General features: G+C 47.7%; 5 protein-coding genes across 5 annotated transcripts; 2 read left to right on the top strand and 3 right to left on the bottom strand.

Moving 5' to 3' along the window:
- Positions 1 to 908: 908 nt before the first annotated feature.
- Positions 909 to 1679, bottom strand: PFICI_07723 (uncharacterized protein; the record flags this gene model as incomplete). Its single annotated transcript, XM_007836304.1, has 1 exon — positions 909 to 1679. One exon carries the CDS (start codon positions 1677 to 1679, stop codon positions 909 to 911), a length of 771 nt encoding a protein of 256 aa, XP_007834495.1.
- Positions 1680 to 3247: 1568 nt separating this feature from the next.
- On the top strand, positions 3248 to 4008 carry PFICI_07722 (uncharacterized protein; the record flags this gene model as incomplete). The annotated part of the gene is made up of 4 exons (XM_007836303.1): positions 3248 to 3377; positions 3436 to 3501; positions 3558 to 3625; positions 3685 to 4008. The coding sequence occupies 4 exons, from the start codon at positions 3248 to 3250 to the stop codon at positions 4006 to 4008; spliced, it is 588 nt and encodes a 195-aa protein (XP_007834494.1).
- Positions 4009 to 4739: 731 nt separating this feature from the next.
- PFICI_07721 (uncharacterized protein) lies at positions 4740 to 5546 on the bottom strand (the record flags this gene model as incomplete). The annotated part of the gene is made up of 1 exon (XM_007836302.1): positions 4740 to 5546. One exon carries the CDS (start codon positions 5544 to 5546, stop codon positions 4740 to 4742), a length of 807 nt encoding a protein of 268 aa, XP_007834493.1.
- An 852-nt stretch (positions 5547 to 6398) lies between these two features.
- PFICI_07720 (uncharacterized protein) lies at positions 6399 to 8150 on the bottom strand (the record flags this gene model as incomplete). Its single annotated transcript, XM_007836301.1, has 7 exons — positions 6399 to 6810; positions 6892 to 6993; positions 7048 to 7556; positions 7614 to 7684; positions 7761 to 7797; positions 7854 to 7873; positions 7931 to 8150. 7 exons carry the CDS (start codon positions 8148 to 8150, stop codon positions 6399 to 6401), a joined length of 1371 nt encoding a protein of 456 aa, XP_007834492.1.
- Positions 8151 to 9884: 1734 nt separating this feature from the next.
- PFICI_07719 (uncharacterized protein) lies at positions 9885 to 12089 on the top strand (the record flags this gene model as incomplete). The annotated part of the gene is made up of 1 exon (XM_007836300.1): positions 9885 to 12089. One exon carries the CDS (start codon positions 9885 to 9887, stop codon positions 12087 to 12089), a length of 2205 nt encoding a protein of 734 aa, XP_007834491.1.
- Positions 12090 to 12488: the final 399 nt, after the last annotated feature.

Below are 12488 nucleotides of genomic sequence, written 5' to 3'. Positions count from 1 at the left end.
TGAAAAATTTTTGCTCTTGTCGTTTCCGAAAGACGTATAGGCAGGCGAAGTCTATTCTCTAGATCTGTTTTATGGGGAAGAAGACACCGGAAATGTTCATTTATATAATCTTTTTGCTTCCCTCACTCGTTCTCTTCGACTCACGGCCCTCCAGATGTGACATGCAGGCCAATCACAAATTTTTGATAATGTGAGTGAATCAACATGACGAATGGAGGTAATGTAGCGAGAATTACGGTTGACACCAATCACTTCTGAAAATATAAGCAGCAATTCAGTAGTGTGATCGCTCACTCTATCCCCCACGCCATAATAAGACTTTGGACTCACGGGCTCTTTGGCGACATGAGAAGGGTGATTCAATCTGCCTCTGACTACATCACAGCATGTCCCTTTCTGAGATTCTTTCTGATTGTAGGTCTTGATATTTCGGCAGTCATCCGGCTTTCTCCGCAAGTGCAATATTTCTGTATACAGAAGCGAACCCTCTGGTGAGAAGAACAACCCTCGACACATATGGCAATTTTGCTACTACGTGTAGAGGGAGAGAGTATGTATATTTACAATCTACATAAGTTAGTGGCTTGAACATGGCCAATCAATCAGGCAGTCGGGAATTTGTGAATTTCAATTTCTGTCTAAATGTCAAACAATTGGTCTATTTTCTCCCCGTGTTACTAGCAGTATGCTGGGTGCGACATCACCATCATGAGGGCAATGATTTGCTCGGTCTCTGCAAAAGCATTAGACAACATGACTTTTAGCTTGACTTTTACATGTCGTCATGCTCTTGAACGGCATTCATATCCACAATCAAAAGACTGAAGGATCCATCGAATATCATGCATGCTCCATACCACTGGAAGCCACTCTCTGTATACCTAATCACCCTCTGACGCCAGCAACAACTATTCTGATCCCTTGAAAAGTTTCCGACCGAGCTTGTAAAACAAGTCGCTGCGTTCCGACGCAAATGTTTCCTTGTGTGCCTGACTGTCATTCTTCCTTGGAAAAGGCACGTCTGGAACCTCTTTATCAAGAAATGCACACAGCGGCTCCCAGCCATCTCCTAGTTGATACTCCAATCTTTTCCCTGGCGCCACCATGGCTCGTATATTGTCAAAGTAGTCATTGTAGGCCTTGCGTGCATTTGCCTCAATTCCCGCCACGCTTGATGCGTGGAAGAAGCCAAAAAGCACCTTGCGCATCGTCTGGCCGGACCGGATCCCCAGCAAATTGCCAGCGATAAACGTCAAAATCCTCCCTTGCGGACCAAACAGGGTATCCAGTACCTGTGACTTGAAGCTCGGCCACCAATCGTCAAAGTCGCGCTGTACAATGACCACCTTGGCCTCGGGGTAGAGTTTGATCAACTGGTCGGCAAAGGGCGACGCCAATTCGGTCAAGATGTCATAGTCCTTGACCCAAGCCTCGTCCCAGTCTTGACGAGTAAATCTCTCCCTCGGTGGCGAGATTTCTGGTGCTACGAATGGCCATGTTGCTTCGGCCGCCCTTTCTATGGCTTTCCAAGGATTACCGAGGTTGTCGTCTGTTCCGTGGTGAACCTTCCACCCAAGAATGCGGTATGCTTCGGCCAGGGAAGAGGTGGCCATGCGGAAAAGAGCTACGTGAATGACAGCTAAGCCATCTTCGGTTCTCTCTACCTTGGCTGAAGCCATGGCAAGATTTGACTTTGGACGTGGCTACAGAGAGTTTGATAACCACAGGCGATGACGATGCTCACAGAATAAGACAGAGACTTTTTTTATCTTAAAAAGAGGAGGAAAAAAAAAAAAGAATCAAACCTTAGCAGCTTGGCCGAAAAGAAAGATGAAAACCATGATAGCAAGTCAGCATAGCGGCACTTGTATGATCAATACCTTAGATCTCCACTGGTCAAAACACTCTAGGTAATCACGTACGGCTCGAGATATCTTCAGCCGCAGTGGTGAGCTGAGGGTTGTGGACACAGTTTATTCCAGATTTGAAAATCACACTCTGTGCTAACATGCTATCACGATGTGGTCGTTGAACCAACTGTTATTGTGCGTTTTAATCTGGATCTTGTGGGTCGCGGCAATCAAAAATATGTGCTGCGTACCAGGGGTGTGCTATGCAGACGCATGCAGGCAGGGGGCCGTTGGATTTTAGACTGCTATTCAAGCAGGGAGTCGCAGGGTTTGTCTGCGTTATGGTACGTAGTGCGCTTTGGACAATGCTATTTACAGTACTATAGGAGACTGGATATGGCCTTTTACTCATGATTTTTGTCGATCTGCGCACATCCCGTGACAGATGAATCAAGCAGAGGATCGAGCCCTGCCAGAGGAACAATACTATGCAAAGTCTGTTAGCACACCACAGCACTGACAGGTTTGATCAATCTGGTTAACAGTGAACTATGGAACTACCTCTTAGTGATGGATAACCTCCCATTCCAATATGACTTGAGTATGCACAGAGGTCTAACGAAGACAAGGATAACCTGGTCAGCTGTAGTTTGAATTCGAGAGGTGTCAATGTGGTTCAAGCTGAGGTGCGGATGGCCCCAATAATCGCTATGCTCTCAGGGTGATACAGAGAGACCATTGTAGACAGTTTCGTGTCATGATTTACACCACCGCTCCCCCCTTGGGAATCCTCATCATACATTGACATACCGGTACTAGTATTGTTCTGAGTGCACCGATTGACTCTCAACGTCTTCTCCATTGTCCTATTTCTGTACTATATAAAGGCGGAAGACACCCGGATAGCGCCCATGTGGGTACGCTGGCAAGAATCCTGGTCGGCACTCCTACCCAAGAGCAGCAGACCTAGCATAGCGGAGTGTGTGCTTTTTGACAACCCTGTAGCGAACCGCGATAGCACGGATGAATCATGCAAATACAGCAATGATCTTGCAGCCATGTAAGTGCCGGTCACTTCTGTCCAATCGTATGACAAGCAGTCGTTAAAGATCGCTGCACGGCGTCTGTTGCATGCAGTACTGCTTTCGCGTTCCAGTTTCCTCCATACTTTTGGCGGGATACTACCACACCACTCCCAGACCTTCGAATTCTGTATGATCCTTACCTAATATCACATCGATACCGTGGGTAGCAAATCCGGTAGTCTGGTTCTCTTACCGGCAATTGCTTTTTATATTATTCTTTCCCCCCTTTGTGGTCCGTCATTGCCGGCACTTCCTCAACACCAAAAAGTCACTGCAAAACAACATCCAGAGAGCAACAGTACTCGAACGAAAATGGCGTCTGACGCTACAATCCAACAAATGGTGGCCGCTTCAATCTTCTTGATTGTGCTGGCAGCCACTTGTGTAATAATACGCTTTGGAGTATCTCTTAAGAATGCATCAACATTGTACGCAGACGATGGTGAGACACGTCAGACATGCGACCTTTGTATGATGTACTTGCTGATGATTTGACCAAGTAATGTCAATCGTGGCCCTAGGGCTATTAATCGCTTCTTTTGTGACAGACTACCTGGGGATCGAAGGTCAGTCGATGGATTGCCCAAAGGCGGTGCTCGTCGGGAACTAATGATTGATCCAGCAAACAAGGAGCTGACAGAAGGACATACCGAGTCTGACCCGACACCTTTGATCCTTCTCATTTACAGGGTAAACCCACAATTAGCAGTTGTCATAACCGTAAAGAACATGCCACTAACCTCAAGAAGCTTGGAGCAGCTGTCAGCATTTGCTCTGGTCTCGTGAGCTGGGCATCCAAAGCCCCTATTCCGCTTCTCTTGATCCGTCTCTTTGGGATAAAAAGATGGCTACGACTTACAGCTATTATTGCTCTCACGACAACCGGCATTGCCATACTGGTCACGACGGCATGGTCCGCTGCTGCGTGTGACTCGCATGGCACATACACTACCGAGTTTGCCAGCAAGTGCTTCAAGGACGGAGGTACAGGAGGCGTCATCAATGGAGTCTTCTCTCTTGCTTTGTATGTGCGACTTGCGGGCCAGAATGCTTCGGTTTTGGTGAACGAGTAGTTCAAAGCTAACAAAAATGGCAGAGATCTCATTTGTTATATCATGCCTCTTATTGTCGTCCAGAGGCTTCAGCTTCCATTTAGACAAAAGTTTGGACTTACTCTAGTTTTCTTGACCGGTATTCTGTGAGTTTACCCCGAGATTGTAGTCCATATTTTCTGCTTGAACGTTTTGGCTCATATATCCAACACAGTGTCATCGCAGCAGGAGTTGTAGGACTCTACTTCAAGGTGCAGGCATTACAGGGATCCTTCAGCGATAGCATAACCTCGTCGACCGTTCTGTAGGATTAGCTTCTCCGCCATCCCCATCTTCTCACGGAATACTAACAATTCAACTTCTCCCAGGGTGATCGAGTCAAGTATAGCGATTGTAGTAGGGTGTGTGCCAGCAGCCTACACATTCTGGGGAAAATTCATCGCCTCGACCGCGCTGTACTCTAGGATCAGCAGTGCCGTGTTCAGGGGTTCTCCTCGAAAAACATCATATGCCCAGTCTGGCGATGAATTATCCAAGAGATCAAATGATAATGAGCAACCGTGGGAAATCTGAACGATTATCAAAGTGTGCTTGCCAAATGGTGGCATCTCTTAGCGGAATCGTGGTGATTATATCATTTTCGGCACGTGACGGGATCAAGGGAACCGAACTATGAGGAAACGTTCAATGATCCGTACTTAGAGATTCAGCATATATAAAGGAAGGATATTTAGAAAGTATATGATCAAGTGTCAGTTTCCCAGAAGCCACCAGATTGCCGCGACAGAAATCCCAACGCCCATAGTGCCCAACATAGCTTTTTTCGACATGGCAAACAAGATGTCTCCTTTTTCTAGACTAATACCCTCTGAATGAACCTTTCGTTCATTCAAATGAGGAAACGATATATTGGGGACGTCCTTGCCCAGAAACTCACAAAGTGGTTCCCAGCCAGAACCCAACCTGTATTCCAGTAGCTGCTCTGGTGGCACAGTAGCCCGCACCTGTTTGAAGAATCCATCGTACGTCTCCCTGCCATGCGCCTCAATCTCTGTCCTTGTTGTGGCATTGAAGAAGCCAAAAACCAGCTTCCTCATGGCATGACCGCCTCGAAAGCCGACGAGATACCACGCCAAGAAGATTTGGACCTCAAAGAAGGGCGCAAAGAGCTTGTCTAGTATCTCTTTCTGAAAGCTAGACCACCACGAGTCGAAATCTCTTTGCACGAGTACAACTTTGGCGTGGGGATACGCCTTGAATAACTCCAAAGTAAAGGGCGCCGAAGTATCGCAGACTGCATCATAGCGATTGCCCCAGAGGCTGTCCCAGTCGTCACGCGTAAAGGGCGGCCTGGGGCTTGCATTGGGCACCGACGGCCAGGTCGCTTCTGCGGCTTGTTCAACGAGTCGCCAATCCACACTCATTGGCTCATCGAGACCATGGTAGGTTGTGTAGCCAAGTGTCTGGTAGGCTTTGGCCATGGACCAAGTTCCCATGCGGTATAGGCTAGCGTGGAGGATCTTTATGCCATCGCCAGCTTCCGGCCTTGACGCTTCCATATTGAGAGATTTGTAGTTGACGAACAATTTGTTTTAGTCATTCGTGCTGATTGCACTGGGCAAAGCGCATGTGTGTATGCAGAGAGCAGCTGTGGGTCGACTGCGAATGCTAGTTGAGGGTTAGGTCCAAAGGCATTCAGGTCTGCGCTGGGGTTGCTATGTTTTGAAAAGACTGAGGCTTCCTTGAGCCACAATCCCGTCGTAAAACATTGACAGGCGTAAGCGACGACAGCAAAGAAATAAATTCCAAGAGGCTTCAAAAAGGCCTCAGCCAGTAAAATATGGTCCGGTCGGAGCAGGGAACCATTCGTGAGGATGGGTATAGAAAAGACAAGTCAGAGGAAAACAACTGAGAGCGCCTCAACAGCAGGTCTCATTGAATAATCGACGGTCAACGCAGGTAGTCAGCATAACGCAACAAAAGTGCAAGGCACGGGAGATTTGGGCGCCCGATTGTCGATGTCTTGGCGGATATCTATGCTGTGCCACAGCATCGCATGGAGTGAAATCAATTCAACCATTCTGTAGAGCCATAGGAGTGCAGCGGCGGGACACATTGGGGCAATTTAGCTGCCAATGTGAGACTGCCACTTCCTATTCTAGTATATATCCACGGCCCAGAAGTCTTGATTAGAGACGATGAAATGTGAGTCGAGTTGTGAATGAAATCTCAAAACTAATGCTCTGGATACCATCATCATGGTGAAAAGAATGCAGATCTTGTCTAGTTCCAACTCCAACATATTGAAACTTGACTCCAATGTATTCTGTATCGAGTGACGCTTGGCCCCTGGCCATTTCTGTATGCCAGTTGTAGTTCGCACGCAAGGAGCAGGACTGGCTGCAGAGTAGCTAGTCTCTCGTATCACCTGATACTGATCTATCAGGGGTGGGAAGGAGTGCAGCACTTTTGTGCCCGTTCCCGATATACTGATGGTAATCGTCGTTGACGGAAGTGAGGTCATCGTAGGTTTGTGAGCTATCCATAGTGATGGTCTCCGGGCGATCGTCGCCTCGGATGAGAGTTCTCAATCCAGTCATGGCCCCTCGTGCAACCGAGACCTTTAACCAACGTCGCGCAGGCACTGCAGGGGATGATTGCGGGTCTTGGGAACGAGCAGAATCTGAGGACTTGCTGCCTTTTCTCCTATTGCTGATCATATATTTGATGGAATTCCATGTATCACTGTGAATGAGACGCTTGAATAAAATCGGCAAGCTCGGCACGCAACTGCATAAAACACCGATATTGACCTCGGCGATCCTATATATGGAACACATGTAAGCCAGACTGCCATGATGTAGATCTGTTTATTGCCGCTCAAAGGATAGGAGCTTGACTTACCCTGTAGAAAGGCTCAAAACGCTCGACCATGTGAAATCGTATTGCATCGTTAAGACTGACTGAATTCTGTAGTAACAGGTGAGAGCGGAAAATCCGCAGGCTCTGGTGACCCTTGTAAGCGGGCGATCAAGTTGAGAGAGTTTGAGCAGCACATACAAAAGGCCGATAAGGAAGACGGCGCACAAACCAGCCCTCTTTCTGACCGAAAGCCGAAGCCTGAGTGTCATCGCAATAGACAGGATGAGGATGCATAGATCCGTAAAGAGATTGAAGACTCCTGACACGGCCGAAAGCCTAGTGGGCGGCATTGAGCAGCTGTTGTGATTTCGGATATCTTTTGTGTGTTCTGTTATACCAGTCACTACTAATTCAAACAGAACGTCTGTAACATTCTGTCCGGGTTGCTGCAGAATGCTCGTCAAGTTGACACCATCGAGCATCTGCGTTATGTCAAAGTCGCTGCTCATTTTGCTACCCTGGGGCCGGCAGATGATGGCGGTATAAATGATCGAAGTGAGGTAGTACACTGTTACAAGGCCAAGGAATCCGTATATGATGACCCTTGCGGACTTGTTTGGTTTGAAGATCCTGAGATGAAATATGAGGATCGAGGATTTTGCAAATAGAGCTGCGACGTAATATAGGTATTGGAGGACGGGTAGTAGCTTGAACCGTCAGAGAGTACCCGCGATATCATGGAGTATAAGAATCAAATGACTTACTCCTAGAAAATGAGGGGTAACATCAACCAGCCGAATGTCCCAACTGTGGTGACCTAGGATAGTCTTGAATACTAGTGACGAGGGTTTTGTCAACGCGAAATACTCTGCGATTTCACCCCCGGAGACGAGGTAAAGTTTCTTACTTACAATACAAGGATATACCACTAATGGCGGTCATGGTGGACTGTGTGAATCAGTAAGTAGGGTGCACTCGACTCGATGTGATAAGGGGTGACAAACCGCGGCGAGGGCGCAAAGAACTGTGTTACTACCACTTTAGCAAACATTTCACCACGATAAGATGCATAAAGTCATACGATCATCCAGGCCCAACGACCGAGTTACACGAGCGCGGACGTATAACCGCAACGTCAATAATATGACCATAAGCGGCCATGTTGAGAGAATGATGGCGTTACCGACGTAGGAGAGGGATTCCGGGTTCATGAAATTGGACCTCTCATTGTTTCGTGATTTCTCGAATGGAATCTGAGCAAAGTCAATCTGAGCCAAGACTACTGCGAGCTGAGGATCCATTTTCGGTCAAAAGAAATATAATGGATCTTGGTGATCTTGCTTGGCTTGTGTGAAAGTATGTCAGGTATTAGCTGAATTACTAAATTGAAGCTGTCACAAAAGAACTGGGGAAAGGCTCTCTATATACAGCTACAGTGCGGGTCGTCCATCTATTCAAATTCCGACAGCTTGTAAAGAAAGTTACGAAAGCAACATGACAGAAAACCAAAGGGATATGAACCAAGCTCGAACCAAATCCTCTGCCTCCGCTGCATGTCGTACAAGCCGATGCAGTCAGCCTGGCCGCCAAAGACACCGAGAAGTGCGCCGTCAGTGTGCATCTGATTGGTCATGTTTGGATCACCCAGGTGACACAATCAATTCCATCCTGGGTACCGTTGTAAACTTACGGTGATAAGGCTGCATTTGGGGGCGCCGCTGATCTCCATGAGCAAAGTCCCATCCACCATGCAGATTCTTTCTACCCAACATTCAGCCTGAGCTACGTGCGTGAGAAATCAGAAGCAAAGGCATGACCTTCAAACTCCATCCATAAAACTATTGGAGCATCAATATCCAAAACATGACTTGGCCTCATACACTTGATCCTACTTACTGAAGAACTAATGGCATTCAAGTACATGATTTCATAGCTTGCTAAAGGGTAACGTGGATGGTTAATTCATCTTGGCAGCCTTGGCTAATATCACATTGAGTATATTGTTGGCATTATCCAAGGCACATGCCTTGCGTCGGGATGTTGGTGCACTATGAACTATATTTGTCACTGCCTCCACCTGTGCGGTAACCGTGATGTTTACTTTTGGCCCCCTTGCATGCATGGGGCTACATCCGAACAAGGCCGGACAGGAAAGTCTGAAGTCAACGGGCCGTTACATACGCTGCACGATTACGATATTGATGCGCCGCAGAGTGGCTTTGTTCCATGGAACCTTTCGGGCGACACGAATGCATATAATCTTTCACTTTCCACCGGCTAGGATACCATACAAGCTTGTGTGAAAGATGTATACATCATTTAACCACGGGCTGCGTACGACATCGATTTTATTGGAGCATTTGGTAGAAGGGACCTACCTATGGTCTGTCTCGTAGGCATGTAGGGAATATTGCTTCTAGGGCGCATGACATGCTCAGCGTAAACTGAGGTATGTAGCACCCAAACTTTCATCCCAAAGTTGAAGCTAGCTTGTATATACAAGCCTACGCCCTGCGTCTTCTAACTGTCTCTTTTGCTTCTGCATTAGAGCGGACGTTCTCCATTCGGCTGTCTTCTGGATCGAGGTCCAACAACGCGTCTCTTGAATAAACAAACGTTGGAATTGTAAGAGTTCCCTGACTATCCCGACAATCCCTACACGATCCTTTCACACACGTGGGGCAACGCAGAAGTCACTCTCCCTTTCTCCATTCCACAACCCTTTGAAGCTCACATGGCGTCTTTTACGAATAGACACTAATAGGTACAACCATGACTATCAACCAGGGCCACATGTGTTTCATCAAGCAGCATTACACAGGTGAGGCTGAGAAAGATGGACATTGTCCATAAATTGGGCGCACAACACCTACATATGAACATACCCAGTAATGTACCCCGCTTTTGATCCGTTCACAGATCAGACCTTCGCATCGGCAGTACAAGAGCCCTGGCGATGCCCAAATTCAGAGTGTTGAACTTTTAAAAACCGAGTGGCATTCATAATTTATTTATTGCCCCCTTGGTCCGACATTATGGAAACCCCCGAAACTCGCAGTTTATGTTTCCGCTGCTCTGTCATCGACTTGAGCCCGCTGACAGCACCGTTACCAGTATCACAAGAGAGCCATCGAGATCCTGCATCGAAATATGAAGAACAGCTAGCCGTTTATATCCAGAGTTTTAATCCGCTTCATGCGAGGAACAAGCCTGAGTGCAACCTTTGTAACCTCCTTGCTGTTTGTGCAAATCAGACCGGTGTCGAGGTCCACAAGGCTGTTGCCATTCGCCCCAAGCTGGTCTGGCTGGCGGATGTCGAACATGGTTCCCGCAACAACCAAAGTGCTCGGCTCCATCGCAGCGGTCAACTTCATGTGTGGTTCTATGACAAGATAGAATATAAAAAATCCATTGATGGCGACAATGTTACACTCAAATCAGCTGTGGCTTCTTGGATGCTCGACATCGTCGAAGAACACAGCAAATCGTCTCCCTGCAAAAGGATGCCGATCTCTCGACATGCGGATAAAACAATGATTCGCAACAGGCTAGCAACGTGTGATTCAAGCCATACTCATTTGCCTGGTTTTGGTCATTCTGCATCACGAATCCTCCACATTGTCAGCCGGGGGCTGTTGAGGGCCATTAACACCACTACCGGCAAGATTGAAACACTTCCGTCATTGACCAACTTTGTCGCATTGTCGTATGTATGGGGCAACAAGACAGAGCCAGATCAATCACTTAATGCGTTTCCCATCACAGCCTACCCGGCGACTATCCGTGATGCTGCTACACTTGCGCAATCTCTAGGATTTGACTGGCTGTGGGTTGATCGTATCTGCATCGACCAGAGCAATGAGAATGAAAAGGCCGTTTTGATACCCTATATCAAGGACATATTCGCCACAGCAAGCCTCACCATCGTGGCTGCTTCAGGGGATGGCGCCCACTCCGGGCTGCCTGGATCACCGCATACACCTCGCCAAGGCGAGACACCCCTCATGTTAAACATACAGGCGAGAGCTTTTGAGGATGTTCCTGAACTTTCTCCAGCGGAGTCCAGCTCCAGTCTAAACCGACATGTCAGAGCTTTGGGGGGTGTTCTTCGTCTTCTTCCAGCGCAGCCGAGTTTCAACACCCTATTGAATACATCTGTCTGGCGCACTAGAGGCTGGACATTTGAAGAAGAGGTCTTCTCTCGGCGTTTGCTATACGTATTTCCTACCGAGATCTTCTTTAGCTGCGACAACGGCACTTACAGGGAGTCTACAGGGGAAACGTTTGTCTCTGAGCCCTTGGGCTCGACATGGAGCGACTTTGGAGCTACACCGCCTTTGATTGCTGGGGAACTCAACGTGGCAATGCAAAAGCGCAGAAACAGCTCTACGAAGCTAATTACTACCCGGCAATTCGTTCGTGCCGTGGAAGAGTACACCTCGAGAAATCTCACATTCGAAGAGGATCGAGTCGAAGCGTTTGCGGGCCTGATCACGGCATCCACTGATCAGATCGGCGGGATCTCAGAGGCTTCCCTGCTCAAGCATGGCCATCCTCTCAGCTTCTTTGAAACTGCCTTGACTTGGCACCCTGAATCAGATTCGCCCGTAAGACTCCCCACTCACCGGAAACCATTTGTACCTTCATGGAGCTGGGCTTCAGCAGGCTCCAAGGTACACTTCCTAGACAATGGAGAGGAGGACAACAAGAGTAATTGGTTCCGATATGACGGCATAGGGAATCTAGATGTCGTCGGCCTGCCATCACGAGATATTCTCTCCAGAGAATTAGGCCTGTACTTCCCTACAGAACTTATCAATTCTCAACCATGGCTTGAAAAGATGCCAAAGAATTCACCTGCTGAGCTTGATGCCACTGTCACGCCGGACGTGGTTAGCATCAGATCTCAAAAGCTACCAACACTCCACCTGGTAAGTATCGTCTTTGAAGCCATGTTTGTGAAGGCTTCAGAAGGACTGCATTCACTGCAACTCGTACATGACCCTGGTGTACGCGTCACGGGGCACTGGGCCACAAGCTCTTCATTCATATCTGGGCGCCAAAAGTTCGCCATCGTCGCAGGTAATGCGAACATATGCATTATGGCTCTGAAACCCGAGTCACCCGGGGATACATTTTCTCGGATGGGACTTTTAAGAGTGGCGTGGTACAGCAGCGATCTCTTGTACTCCATAATGAGGCAAAGTCGCGCACGCTGGGAGTATATACGTCTCATTTGAGGTCGCCACTGAAGCGATAGCTGAAGTTGAGCAATAACCCACTGTTTGTACGATGCGGGACAGAGCCTGGATGAGTACATCTCAGAGGTGGCACGAAGTACCGCACGACAGACAACGTAAGTAGGTTCTTCCAATTTGAAGGTTCCATAAGTGCAAGAATGCTGATGGGTGATGACACAATCAGTTGTTGTCTACCTTGCCAGGTAGGCTTTGGCTATTCTTTCAATCAGGTCACCAGTCTACTTGTCCAGTGATTTGGTTTGTTTAATAAATTTCATGTCCATAGAACTTCATAGTTAAAATGCAGCTGGGACTTCTAATTCAGCTTTTGCAAGTCGACCACCTAAAAACAAGTGCATTATCCGTTGATAAATGCAAAGCAACAAGGATGGATTTGTT

This window comes from Pestalotiopsis fici (assembly GCF_000516985.1).
Source record: "Pestalotiopsis fici W106-1 unplaced genomic scaffold PFICI_Scf_5, whole genome shotgun sequence".
NCBI classification, from domain to species: domain Eukaryota; kingdom Fungi; phylum Ascomycota; class Sordariomycetes; order Amphisphaeriales; family Sporocadaceae; genus Pestalotiopsis; species Pestalotiopsis fici.
The sequence above is the reverse complement of the archived record's forward strand: the minus strand, read 5'-3'. Positions and strand labels throughout refer to the sequence as shown.